General features: G+C 44.3%; 1 protein-coding gene across 1 annotated transcript in view; it reads left to right on the top strand.

Moving 5' to 3' along the window:
- ARFGEF1 (ARF guanine nucleotide exchange factor 1) overlaps positions 1 to 14,941 on the top strand; it is a 298,382-nt gene that overhangs the window by 172,568 nt on the left and 110,873 nt on the right. Inside the window, exons 16-20 of the mRNA XM_075353189.1 lie at positions 6,412 to 6,617; positions 9,229 to 9,313; positions 12,217 to 12,388; positions 13,600 to 13,751; positions 13,922 to 14,050. Of these exons, the coding sequence (XP_075209304.1) occupies positions 6,412 to 6,617; positions 9,229 to 9,313; positions 12,217 to 12,388; positions 13,600 to 13,751; positions 13,922 to 14,050 (744 nt within the window). The remainder of the gene's footprint in view (positions 1 to 6,411; positions 6,618 to 9,228; positions 9,314 to 12,216; positions 12,389 to 13,599; positions 13,752 to 13,921; positions 14,051 to 14,941) is intronic.

Here is a 14,941-nt window from a genome sequence, read left to right as displayed (position 1 = left end):
TACCTGGCTAGCATACAAAAATATGGCGAAGCCCACATAATTTTTTCAGCAAAAAACTTCTGCATACAGTCCTGGATGGAGTATGCTGAGCCTTGTAGTTCTGCAGCTGCTGTGTGTCTGTATGGAGAAGAGCAGACAGTAGCTGCAGAACTACAAGGCTCAGCATACTCCATCCAGGACTGTATGCAGAAGTTTTTTGCCCACCAAAAAAATGACGTGGGCTTCGCCATATTTATGTATGCTAGCCAGGTACAGCATGCAGCTACGGGCTGCCTCCAACCCCCAGTTGCCTATTTGTACCCGGCTGGGAACCAAAAATATAGGGAAGCCCTTTTTTTTTTTAATTATTTCACTTATTTCATGAAATAATTAAAAAACAAATGACGTGGGCTTCGCCCCATTTTTGTGTCCAGCCGGGTACAACTAGGCAGCTGGGGATTGGAATCTGCAGCACAGGTTAGCCCGAGGTTTCTGAGCGCCTCTGCTGCGAATTTCAGTCCACAGCCGTCCCAGAAAATGGCGCTCTCATAGAAGCGCCATCATCTGGCGCTGTATCCAACTCTTCCAACAGCCCTGGAGCCGGGTGGCTTGTTGGGTAATCATGAGTTAATACTGGCTTTGTTTTACTAGCCAGTATTAAGCCAGAGATTCTTAATGTCAGGCACGTTTGACCCGGCCATTAAGAATCTCCAATAAAGGGTTAAAAAAAAGACACCACACAGAGAAAAAATACTTTAATAGAAATAAATACACAGACACATTAGAGACTCCATCTTTATTACCCCCTGTCAGCCCAATAAATCCCCAATAAACCAGCGCTGATAAGAGGTTTTTAATAGAGGCTTAAATTATAAGCAGCAATTTCAGCGTTCCAAGTGCCTTTAAATGAATTTGAAGAAACTGCACTTCAGGATTGTAGTGAGGATTGTAGTGAGGATGAGGTGCCCCAGCCCATCATGGGCTGGGGCACCTCATCCTCACTACAATCCTCACTACAATCGGGAAGCAGCGTGCAGCCTTCACTCCGTGAGTGATCAGTGCTGCTAGTGGTAACAGCGGTAACGCTGACAGACGCGTTACCATAGCAACGGTGCTCCCGGAGCCGCGGTTAGCGGTGACGTCACCGCTAACTGCGTTGCTATGGCAACGGTGATCTCCGTTAATGACCGGCTGTGTCAGCCGGTCCCTAACGGAACGGGGAGTCGACCATGTGCTAGAGCATATCGCCGGTACACGGCGATACACAAATGTGCACCGTGTACCGGAGAGATGCACTCGCAGGTCCTACATGACGTGTCATAGTCATGTGACCAGTCTGTAGCCAATGAGATAATAGCCACGTGACTGGTCACATGGCTATTTTGACGTCACGATAGGTCCTGCTTCTCTGCTGGCAGTGCTGGTCACCGGGAGGATTCAGCGATCATCGGATGGAATAGCGGCAGGAGACAGAGTGCAGGAGGGATCGCGGGGACCGGTAAGTGTTATGGCAATGTTTATTAACTGTTTGTGTACAATCATCATGCATTTTTATGTGTTTGTGATTGCCTCCCATTATAGCCTATAGGTTCGAGTTTGGTTCGTCGAACCGAACTCGAACGGGACCCCCGTTCGGCGAACCGACCTCGAGCCGAACCGCGACCGGTTCGCTCATCTCTACTTCCTACAAGTCATTGGATATGGTGGCTGCGTGGAGTGGCCTGCATGCTCACCTGACCTGACCCCATTGGACTTCTTTCTATGAGGTCACATCAAACAGCAGGTATATGCAACCCCTCCACCAACATTGCAGGACCTACGACGACGTATCACAGATGCTTGTGCAAACGTGTCACCTATTATATTGCACAATGTGTAGCGAGATACAGTATGCTGTGCAGAGTCCAGATGTGCATTGCAACGGTGGCCACTTTGTACATCTAGTTAAATGAGCGCCATATGCGTGACCAGCAGTCAATGTTTTGGGGAATCATGGGTTTCATATCATAGCATTTCTGTATGCAAGGTGTCGATTCGTATTGAATTGATGATGCCCTACAACTTTGTAATTAACTTAATATCTCTATTTCGTTCTGTTTTCGAGATAAAAATGCTAACTCCGTTGTTTTTCACCAGGTGGTGCTATAGGAGGTTTCATTGCGTAGCGCATGGCTACTTTACTGTACCACCTAGACACCACTTCTATTCCTATAGCTGCCGCTGTTCTCAAGTTAATGGCAGTGGATAGTATATGGGTGGACACCCTGTGCATATGTATGTGTATGTATATGTATGTATATGTGTGTATATATATAATATATATATATATTATGGAAATGTCCTTCTTGTACTTTAGTGAATCAGCCATTATAATGTTGCACAGCCTATGCTTTTACAGTAAAGAATCGCTGTCTGTGATTATGATTAAACCCCCTTTCCTCCAGACGTAGAGGATGCCCCCATGACACTATCGCAGGCCTAGGTGTAAGCAAATTATTAGATCTGTCCCCCCAAAAGATCTTTGCCCACAAATAATGTTTTTTTTTCCTCGCCAGAGCTGCCCCAAAGCGAAGAAGCTGGAAAAGTTTGGGAAATACTGGCCTACTAAGTATATAACGTTTGATGTTAAGCATTCCTCTGAAGCAGAGGTTCCCAACTCCAGTCCTCAAGGCACGCCAACAGTGCATGTTTTCAGGATTTCTTTAGCATTGCATGGGTGTTGGATTCAGCACCTTTGCAGGTGATTAAATTATCACCTGAGCCGCGTGGTGCCTATGATAGACAAGTTATTTGAACCATGTTCTCAGTATTCCCGTTGTATTTTTCTACATTGGACACAATAAGAAAAATAAATAAATCACTGATGAGTAGAGCTTAATATAAATTTATATTTCCATCTTACGTCCTAATAATTATGAAGTTTTCTGAAATAAGTGAATGAGATTTTAGGAAGGTACTTAAGTGTGGATTTCCAGAATGCAAAGACTCTGCCATGTCTGGGCTTTAAAGTTAGAAAAAAAAGAAATAAAGTAAAAAAAAAAAAAAAAAAACCTGGCATTTTTTTGTTCAATTCTCTCCTTTGCAGTGAAGCCTGGTGATCTAAGCCCCACACCCACATTAGCTAAACCTCACACCCTGCAGATGTTCCAAGTGATGATGGCAGAATCTACAAGCTGGAGCATCGCCTTCTCTGCCACATTCTACCCACGGATTCCAAACTTGCAGAAAGACTTGCAATTTAACAAATATGTATTTTATCATCTGTTTTTGTGCCTTTCTTAGTGTAACAAACTTGCAAGGCTTCAGTTTAAGGCTTTCTTTCTATGTGAAATCACAATGTTGGTCAGGTCACGGGCTCATAAATGATCAACATCCTTATCTGAGATGCACTGTAAGGGTACCGTCACACTTTAGTGACGCTCCAGCGATCCCACCAGCGATCTGACCTGGTCAGGATCGCTGGTGCGTCGCTACATGGTCGCTGGTGAGCTGTCAATCAAGCAGATCTCACCAGCGACCAGTGACCAGCCCCCAGCGACGCGTGGAAGCGATGCTGCGCTTGGTAACTAAGGTAAATATCGGGTAACCAAGCAAAGCACTTCGCTTGGTTACCCGATGTTTACCGTGGTTACCAGCGCACACCGCTTAGCGCTGGCTCCCTGCACTCCTAGCCAGAGTATACATTGGGTTAATAAGCAAACCACCTTGCTTATTTACCCGATGTGTACTCTGGCTACGTGTGCAAGGAGCCGGCACTGGCAGCCTGAGAGCGGCGGACGCTAGTAACCAAGGTAAATATCGGGTAACCAAGCAAAGCGCTTCGCTTGGTTACCCGATATTTACCTTGGTTACAGCTTACCGCAGGCTGCCAGACGCCTGCTCCCTGCTCATTCAGATCGTTGCTCTCTCGCTGTCAAACACAGCGATGTGTGCTTACAGCGGGAGAGTAACGTCCAAAAAATGAACCAGAGCAGTGTGTAACGAGCAGCGATTTCACAGCAGGGGCCAGATCGCTGCTCAGTGTCACACACAGCGAGATCGCTAATGAGGTCACTGGTGCGTCACAAAAATCATGACTTGCTAGCGATCTCGCTATGTGTGAAGTACCCCTTACTCAGAAGTGTTGCTGTCCTCCAGTTTAGTTTTTCAGAAAACAACAACTTTATATTTAAATGGATTGGCCCATCATAAAACCTTGTCTGTTCACAGATAAGTTGCTGATGTTCATACTCTGATAATGAATGGAGCGGCTACGTGTATGTTGCATCACTGAAATGTAATATAGCTACAAAAATACATACAGCTGCACTCTAGAATGCTAACAATGAATAGGGGAACTGGTATTGCATTACTGATTATAAGAATATTTGAAAAAAGAGATACTTAGCTTATGTATTAGCCAATGCATGTTAGCCCGGTGGCCATGACAAGGTGATCTCTTATATATTGGGACTCTAACTTGAAATGCTGCTATCTGGGTTAAAAACCTACATGTCTGGGCAGAAAGGATCCAACTTTAAAGGAGGATGGACACAGCCTGGTTATAATGTTGAGTGCTCAGTCAGAAAAAAATGCACTACAAATATATCAAAAAGACTAACCCGCACACCAACAGGTGTGAACAGGTGCTAGCTGAAAACACAATATAACTACAAAATACATACATCTGCATGATAAAATGTTAACAACTCTGGTATTGCAATACTGCTATAGGAATATTAGAAAAAAAGAGATATTTATATTAGTATTGGCCAATGCATGTTTGCCCAGTACCAACGACAAGGTGATCTCAATATACCGGGACCCTAATTTGAAATGCCGCTATCTGGGTTAAAAACCTACATGTTCAGGCATGAAGGATCCAGCTATAAAGGAGGATGGACACAGCCCGGCTATTGGATGTGTGGGTCAGTCTTTTTTTATATATTTGCATTTTAATATACTCCATTGCCCTTCTGCTCGGAATTGCTCCATTGATCCAACCCCCCAATGAATAGCAAATAAATAGGTTTTTATCGGAGGTATTGATCTGATGTTGTAGAGGACCTCCAGAGCCATAGCCTCCTTCCACCCAGGGTCCTGGATAGGAGACTCTAACTTATTAAAAGGAATTTCCTAAAATTGTATGTGTTTTCTGACTAGATGTTTTGTGAGAAATGTCTTATACCGTATTTTTCGGACCATAAGACGCACTTTTTTTCCCCCAAATGTTGGAGAAAAGTTGGGGGTGCGTCTTATGGTCTGACTGTAGGGCTGCGGCCGGGAATGAGGGTGCTGCGGTGGAGCGGGTCGTCGGGGGCACGAGCAGGCAGCAGCAGCGCCTGCCGTGACCACGTGGGCCTGCTTATTACATATGCACGCCCATCCTCCCGCCCATTTCTCAGCGCAGAAGCCGGCGCTGACAGGTGGGCGGGAGGACGAGTGGGGACGCGCGCATAGTAAAGAGCCGGTCCGCATGATCACCCCTGGCAATTACAGCCTGGAGTGATCATGTGCGGCTGTATTCACTGCTCCCCGCGTATCATCATCAGCGCGGGGTGCAGTGAATCGGTGTGTTCACCCGTCCCCGTGTGTGGAGCCATCCCCCTGCAGCACGCGATGTCTTCCTGTCTGTGCCGGTCAACTGATCAGCTGATCGGCACAGACAGGAAGACATCGCGATGCTGCAGGGGAACGGCTCCACACACACAGATCAGTGGCGCAGAGTGGAAGATGATCGGTGCTGGAGGGAGTGAGGAAAAGGTGAGTATAAACGTTTATTTTTTTTTCTCTGTGCTATAGGATACAGGCCATATACCAGGATGGTATATGAGCACGATGGGGGCATATAGCAGGATGGGGGGTATATGAACAGGATGGGGGTATATGAACAGGATGGGGGTATATGAACAGGATGGGGGTATATGAGCAGGATGGGGGTATATGAGCAGGATGGGGGTATATGAGCAGGATGGGGTTTTATGAGCAGGATGGGGATATATGAGCAGGATGGGGATATATGAGCAGGATGGGGGTATATGAGCAGGATGGATGGGGGAATATGAGCAGGATGGATGGGGGTATATGAGCAGGATGGGGGTATATGAGCAGGATGGGGTTTATAGCAGGATCGTATACAAGGCAGGAGGATCATTACCAGGATGGGGTACCTTAGTAGAGAATTTGGGGACATTACCCCCATAACAGTGTCAGCAGCAGATCCTCACCCCATAACAGTGTGTCATGACCACATTTTTTTGCTTAAAGTTTTATTTTCCTCCTCTAAAACCAGGGTGCGTCTTATAGTTCAATGCGTCTTATAGTCCGAAAAATACGGTAAATGCTGCTAAAGACAATGTCCCTGATTTCTATGCAGGATCTTGTGTCTGGCTTTGGAATAGTTTACTGATCTTAGACTCTTGGTTTTCATTTGCTCTATATTTTCTGTTACAGACTCAGGTCGGGGAATTCCTCGGAGACAATGATAAATTTAACAAAGAAGTCATGTATGCCTATGTGGACCAGCATGACTTTTTGGGGAAGGACTTTGTGTCCGCTCTCAGAATGTTTCTGGAAGGATTCCGCCTTCCTGGTGAAGCCCAAAAAATTGACCGACTTATGGAGAAGTTTGCCGCTCGGTACCTGGAATGTAATCAGGGGTGAGCTACACTATTCACTATAGATGGCATGAAATGATATTCAGAATCCTATGAATGGGAACCCAACACAACACCTCGTACCTGCCAGCATCCCCAGGTCTTCTTTTGATTAACTGGCCTGACTTGCCTTCACATGTGCGTCACACCGTGACGATGACTTCATGTTAGTCCAGATAGTCAGTAAAGTAGCCTGGGATGTCCTCAGGGAAGAGGAGGTTCACAAGGTTCCTGCCTGGTGGCTACAGATTACTGACCTGGCTGCTGCACCACATCCACAAACTCTACTATTCAAACTTAACTTCATATTATTTTGTTTCTTTGAGGCTACCTGTTTTCACTTATTAAAAGCATGCTTTGTTTTCTTCTATTTACGGTAAGATTTTTTTTTTTCGGTTTTTATCCTGTTTTTTTTTTTTTTTTTATATATAAAGAGTTGTTACATTACTTCAGTTGCTTTTACCCTTTCCTCCTAATGTCTGTCATCCGGATTCCAATGTTCTCACTTAAAAAGAACGTAATGCTATATTCAGTGTATGAGACAGAATGCTGTCCCTCCCTATGATCCCTATGATTACTACAGATGTGACTATGATCCCTATGATTACTACAGATGTGACCATTTGGCCATACGAAGTATTCCAAATCATTATTTTGACTTTGAAACGATCGCAGTACTAGCCCCCAAATGAAAAAGTTAAACAAAGTTGTTTTTTTGTTTTTTTTTCTATAGCTTAATGAAACAAGAAAAAAACAAAACAAAAAAACAAACACACACCAAAATACATACAAGTGTTTTGGAAATACATAATGGGTCTGTCTATCTGTTTATCTTTCTGTCTGTCTAGCAAAAGTACTAAGATATATATCCATCTATATTTACATATTTATGTCTCATTATTGTTTCATTACGCATATTATTATATTATTTATGCTGCCTCACTAGCCTTGTCTGGGAACCCTCCGTACATGTGGGTTCCTGAGGTGGCTCTGGTATTCTGTGTCTATGCCATAAACCACAAGTTGTGAATACTCCTTTCAGGCCAAAGATGGCTGCGTCATTAAAAGGAATTTGTCATCAGGATTTCACACCTCAAACTATTTATATATACATGTAGCTCTTTTAAAGACAAATCCAGCGTTTCCTTTACAAGGCCAGTCCGTTTCTCCGTTACTGGTAAATCAATGTTAGAATTGCTATGCAAATAAGGCTAAAGAGCTATTTGTAGATCTGAAGCCTCCGTCACTCCAGCTCTATTCCCCACCCAGGCGCAGCCACCTCCTGCTTCACTGGTGGTTCTTTTGCCTGAAGTCACACAGCATAGAGGCTGATAATCAAGCGGATGAAGGCAGAGTTGGATGGGTAAAAGAGCTGGAGTGACAGAGGCTTTAGATTTACAAATAGTTCTTCAGTCTCATTTGGATATTAATTCAAACGCTGATTTCTAATGGAAGAACAGACTAGCTAAGAATATCATAGGGTCAGGTCTAAAGTAAGAAAGTTTTGCAGTGGCTGGATCAGAGGCATGTGACAGTATGACTATTGCTGATCTTTACCACACTACACAGCCTGGTACCCTTACATTGGGATAAAGTACTTGGCTGTTAAGTTAGTAAGTCCCAATATAAGCTGTGATCAAGTACAGTATTGTCACCTGTGATTTATAGCCTTTCAATTTAATTAAACTTCTGCATAAATATCTCGCTCTATGTGATTACTTATCAGAGCCACTACTGAAGATGATTACAGTTAAAGGGAAACTGACACCAGGTTTTTGCTACTTCACCTGAGAGCAGCATAATGTAGTCAAAGAGATTCTGAAAGCAACCATGTTTATCTTAGATTACAGTGTGCAGCTGTTCTGACTTTATCTCAGAAGTGAGTGTAGCTGTTAGCTGTCCCTGCTCACACCAGGCTCTCAATAGAGATTGTGCATTGACTGTGAGGTGTCAATCACAGCAGGGGGCGGGCAGTGTCACACCAATGTTAATCACAGAGCAATAAACCCTTTTAGTATGAGTAGAAAATTACTAGCACACAGATAAGAGAAACACAGATGTTGTTACTTTTTTAACCCTCACAGCATGCTGTCCTTGGCTTAAATTGAAAAATCCTGGTCACCGATTCCCTTTAAAGAAAAATGTGACTAGTGCACAACACTTACCAAAAGAAAAGGTTCCTGAAAGTCCTTGAACCTTTTATTACAATGCTTAGGGCCCCACATACTTTACCCGAACATTAATCGTACCCGCTAATATTGATGGGTTTAGCCTAAAGTGTATGGCGGCCAGGGACAGGTCATTGTGAGGTGAGATAAGGATCTGTCATGTCCAATATCAGACCTCCGATCCCTTGTGTTCTCCGAGAGATGAGCCGCAACCAGAGATGCCTAGCAGAGACTCTCTCATAGAGAACACAAGCGAGCTTGTCAGGGCAAACGCTCCTGTGTATGGGACAGTCGGGTGAGATGGCTGCCGATCCGACCACTAGAAGAGCCATCGTTCTGCTCATCATGATCTAGATTGTATGTTGAGCTTTAGCCTTGTGCTTCTTCCCCTCTTTGGTTCTAACTGCGTTTTTATTTAGTCAATGTCACTTGTTGTTATTCCACAGACAGACCTTGTTTGCCAGCGCGGACACGGCTTATGTTTTGGCATACTCCATCATTATGCTAACAACAGATCTTCATAGTCCTCAGGTAGGTGACTGCGATTTCTCTAAATTATCGCTTAATATTAATAATGCAGCTTAGTGAGCCTGATTATAGTAATAGTGTGTCCTAAATATGGCCTGCGCTTACAAAAACCACGCCAATCAGGGATATGGGAGCATGTGTGCGGCATACCAAGGAGCCACAAGACAATATGCTAGCAGTATTGTACTATAAAGAAGACTATATCAAGAACACAAGAAAGACACAGTTGCTTGAGACAATCTGTTACCATGACAGATCCCTGCAAATTAGTTAAAGGGGTTTTACATCTTATAAAAACCCAAGTAGTAACTGCTCTGTCAGTTCTGCCTCTCTATAGACTTATTGATGTGCAGTTGGTGACACAGGATCATACTCTTCTCTTCCCATGCTGACATCAGTAATTGTCTGCCAGGTTCATTTGACTGTAACCAACTATAACATAAAAATGAAAGGAACCAACATTTCCCAAAATAATTGTGAAGACGTTACAAAAATAGTGCACATTTCCCCTCTGGATTTTTGGATGGATGCAAAATCCATAGCATGTTACAGTATTAGGAAAGTGGAAGCATTTACATTTTTCATCCACACCTGTGGGTATTTTCTGCTTTTAAATTGTGGATATATCTATATATTTTTTTTTTTTTTAAAGAATGTCAATTTACAGTATGTAGCAGATAAAGTGTGGCTTTATTAATGAACTTCCCATGAGCTCTATCGGTTAGGGTGGGTGTACATGATCAGGACACACTACATCCTGGACGCTCTCAGCAGGAGACAGCAGCGGTTTGTGCCTATGATCAGGGCCGAGCCGCTTCGGACTTTGTCTGTGTTCTCCCTGCGGAGAACACGCGGGTCTCTGCAGCATAAATTGATATGCTGTAGCTGAGGAAGCCACGCCGCATGACAGTATACGCTGCGGAGGAAAGAAGCACAGTGGGCATGGGATTTCTTTAAGTCCCATCTACTGTGCTTGTAATGTCCAACACAGCGATTTGGATGTAGTGAACGCACACTGCTTCCAAAACGCTGTGAACCCTGATCATGGGCACATACCCTTAAGCCCGCTTTACACACTGCAATGTATCTTACAATGTGTCGGCAGGGTCACGTCGTAAGGGACGCACATCCGGCATCGTAAGGTACATTGCAGTGTGTAACAGCTACGTGCGATTGCGATTGAACGGTAAAACGTTCATCGCACGCACGTCGTTCATTCCTCATGAATTGAACGTCAGTTTGTTCATCGTACCCGGGGTAGCACACATCGCAGTGTGTGACACCCCGGGAATGATGAACAGATCTTACCTGCGTCCTGCGGCTCCTGGCCCACAATGCGGAAGGAAGGAGGTGGGCGGGATGTTTACGTCCCGCTCAGGTCCGCCCCTCCGCTTCTATTGGCCGGTTGACGCGTGACGTCGCTGTGACGCCGAACGTCCCTCCCACTCCAGGAAGTGGACGTTCGCCGCCCACATCGAGGTCGTATGGACGGGTAAGTACGTGTGATGGGGGTTAATCGTTTGTGCGGCACATTCAACAAAATTGAACGTGCCGCACATACGATGGGGGCGGTTACGATCGCATACGATATCATATGCTGGATCGTAAGGTGTAAAGCAGGCTTTAGACTATCTGCACAAATAGCTTTTTTCACATTTTGTCATGTGTGTTTCCTTAATCAATGTAATCAATACTGCAGGGAAAAACGCATCCCAGCAAAGTCTGAGAATCCTGACTTGCTGTGCACACGCTGCTTTTTTTTTCCTTGGAAATTTTGTTGCTGAAAAAAGAAGCAACTTTTTTTTGTATTTCTCTTATCCCATGCGGTGCTTTATCACTACAGGGGATTATAGCACAGCACTTCGCTTCACACACCCTGCATACAGCACGGTGTGTGAGGCTCTACCTAGCTCAGTAACCCGGGGTCGTCATGGTGATGAACCAGGGTTACCATAACAGCAATTGGGTCCCTGTGATCGAATCTTAGGGACCCAATCGCCAGGGAGAGGTAAGCGATCCCTCTCCCTGCCTCCTGAATGCTGCGATCGCATTGATCACAGCATTCAGAGAGTTAAACTACTGGGAGCGGCGCAAGCAGCACTCCGGGCAGTGAGAGCTGGATCCTAGCTGTAACACTAGCCGGGGATACAGCACCTGAACCCCCGCGATCTCCAAGACTAAATCAAAGCACACAAAAAAGCAGAAAAAACGCATGTGAAAAAACGTGTAAACACAACTAAAACATGCACATTTTTTAGCTGTTTTTTTCCTGACAAAACATGTTTTTTATGTGCAGAAAAGAAGCTCATAACAAAAGCAACGTGGTCAACAAATAAAGTCTCCATTATAGTCTGTTCCTTGTGTATTTTTATGCAGGTCACATGTGGATCTGCAGCAAAATCCACAAGACAAGAGTTTAAAATAAAACCCACAAATCCTGGTTCTCACCTCTGCGGCTGATTTCTCCCATCTTAGCAGGCCTCCGTGATGTTCTCATTATGTTGTGGCCGTCTGCGGTGACCGTGCGTCATATGTGAACTTTACAGCTAAGCCTAGACTGTATCAGTCCCATAGGATGCAGTGTGTGGTGTGTACAGTCTGTTGTGGATGGAGGCCATCTGACGCTTGTCCTCACCACTTCAGGTGGTCTTTTGTGTTTGGCCGCATTCAGCACTTTTGGGGCTACATACTGGAAACTTTACCAATAGCAAAATGTAAAAATATGTTTGACTACTTAGTTTCTCATTGTTGATAATTTAATTAATAGCTGTTGACATGGACGGTAACCTATGGTTTCTCTGTATTCTCGGATTTATCACGGTTCCTTTCCTAAAACCTCAGAAATATTGGCTGTCTGTCTTCTTATATTGCTTATTCTTCTCTTTATTGCTTTTAATGTGACATAGGTGAAGAATAAAATGACAAAGGAACAGTATATCAAAATGAATCGTGGTATTAACGACAGCAAAGATCTTCCTGAAGAATATCTGTCTGCTATCTACAACGAGATTGCGGGAAAGAAAATATCCATGAAGGAGACAAAGGAGCTTGCAATCACAACCAAATCCTCAAAACCAAGTGAGTGAGAAGAAATCTGTCCCAAGTGGTCCCGACACCTACAGCAGACCCATATTCCCCCATATTCTATGAGCAGAGATGTCCAGGTTTAGATAGGCTTGTGTATTTTATTTGTTTGACCGTCCCATTTATTTGCTTGAGTTTTGCTGAATACCTTGTGCTTGCAGAAAACCATATGAAACCACCTCCGATAGATATATGGATTAGATATCAAGCAAATTATTATTTATTATTATAGCGCCATTTATTCCATTGCGTTTTACAAGTGAAAGAGGGTATACGTAGAACAATCATTAACAATACAAAACAGACTGGTATAGGAGGATAGAGGACCCTGCCCGCGAGGGCTCACAGTCTACAGGGAATGGGTGAGTGTACAATTGGTGAGGACAGAGCTGGTTGCGCAATGGTGTACTGGACTGAGGGTTATTGTAGGTTGTAGGCTTGTTGAAAGAGATGGGTCTTCAGGTTCCTCTTGAAGCTTTCCACAGTAGGGGAGAGTCTGATATGCTGAGGTACATCGTTCCACAGTATGGGGGAGGCACGGGAGAAATCTTGTACGTGATTGTGGGAAGAGGAGATAAGAGAAGAGTAAAGAAGGAGATCTTGTGAGGATCTGAGGTTGCGTGCATGTAGGTACCGGGAGACTAGGTCACAGATGTAAGGAGGAGACAGGATGTGGATGGCTTTGTATGTCATGGTTAATGTTTTGAACTGGAGTCGTTGGGCGATGGGAAGCTAGTGAAGGGATTGGCAGAGTGACGAGGCTGGGGAATAGTGAGGGGACAGGTGGATTAAGTGGGCCGCAGAGTTTAGGATGGATTGCAGGAGTGCAAGAGTGTTGGAAGGGAGGCCAGAGAGCAGGAGGTTGCAGTAGTCGAGGCGGGAGATGATGAGGGCATGCACTAATGTTTTTGCTGATTCTTGGTTAACGAAAGCACGGATCCGGGAGATATTTTTGAGTTGTAATCTGCATGAGGTGAAGAGGGCTTGGATGTGTGGCTTGAAGGATAGAGCAGAGTCGAGGGTTACTCCAAGGCAACGAGCTTGTAAGACTGGGGAGAGTGAGGAGCCATCAACTTTGATGGATAGGCTTGGTGGAGGAGGTGAGTGAGGATGGATGTTTCATGTAGGAGCATGCCTGGATAGTGTGCGATATATACGTGTTCACAGTGCTCGCCCCATATAATGAGATCTGATGCCTCTTTTAGGTGTTGCTAGCGAGAAACAAAGAAGATTATTATATAACTTAGAAATGGAGCAGATGGCAAAGACAGCCAAGGCTTTGATGGAGGCGGTGAGCCACGTCCAGGCGCCCTTCACCAGTGCCACTCACCTGGAGCACGTCCGGCCCATGTTTAAGGTAAGACTTTCTCCATCAGTAAATCCCTGCTTTGGACCTGATAGTCTACTAATTTCTTTCTTGGTTAGTGAAATCTGTCAGTTCCTTTTTATGGTGTTTGTGATTTAGGTATGAAATATTTTGGCATTAGAAGTTGGCGATAAATGACCACGTCTGCATTTTCTCCTCAGCTGGCTTGGACGCCGTTCCTGGCGGCATTCAGTGTGGGCTTACAGGACTGCGATGACACCGAGGTGGCCTCCCTGTGCTTGGAGGGTATCCGCTGTGCGATACGGATAGCCTGCATCTTCAGTATCCAGGTAAACACGCTCAGTGTCTTACTGTAATAGAAAGGTGGAAAAATCTCATTACCTGTGGAATTGTTTGGCTCTCCCTATGCATCATTTTTTATTCTGTGTTCTGTGATGAAGGGTCATGCCTCCTATTAATTTTGGGTAAATTGTCTTATTTCTTACACATCAAGAAAAAAATGTACAACATGTTCTTTGTAGTTTATTTAGCTTCTTGCCACTGGTAATATTACCGTACCCGGATAATTATCGCCTAGATCCAGGTATAACAATCTGTAATTGTGCAGTGTAGTTATTAGTGCCGAGGTTCAGTAATCATTTTCTTTTCTCCAAGGGCACAGCGTCTATCTAACTTTGTAATATCGTATTCCCAGTGCTGATGTTCCTCACAGCATTACTATTTGCTAATGACTAATTCCTGTTTACACTGTGGTCAGAATGTAATGGGAGGCACTAACGTTTCTATCAGCGCCTATGAAGACCTCGGCAATATTAGGCCGGAGTTTCATGTTGTGTGGTGTTCTGTAGCTCAGTTAGACGGTGTCATTTCAGTTTTCTGGTTTTAATTTTGCAAATTTCCTAAATTAATGTGTCAAGGGAGGAATTTCCGTTGAAGACTGCTAATGGAGTCCTCATTTGGGATATCCAGAGACGATGCCATATTAGCTGTGTATCTGTGCCAATATATATATATCAATGTATATAAGACAAAGAACACAGACATGCTCTCTTTTCAGCCAGCGTCACCAACTGACTCATGTATTCTATTGTTCCAGCATTAAACACATCATTTCAGCCTGAAAGATATTTACAAAAACTTTTCCATTTGCTCACACATACTGATAAAGAATAATTAGGGGGGAGTGCATATGGGCAGCATTGGGAGAATGCATGAGATCA

Source organism: Anomaloglossus baeobatrachus, chromosome 6 (genome assembly GCF_048569485.1).
Source record: "Anomaloglossus baeobatrachus isolate aAnoBae1 chromosome 6, aAnoBae1.hap1, whole genome shotgun sequence".
Taxonomy (NCBI): domain Eukaryota; kingdom Metazoa; phylum Chordata; class Amphibia; order Anura; family Aromobatidae; genus Anomaloglossus; species Anomaloglossus baeobatrachus.
This window is presented reverse-complemented; position numbering and strand designations above follow the sequence as displayed.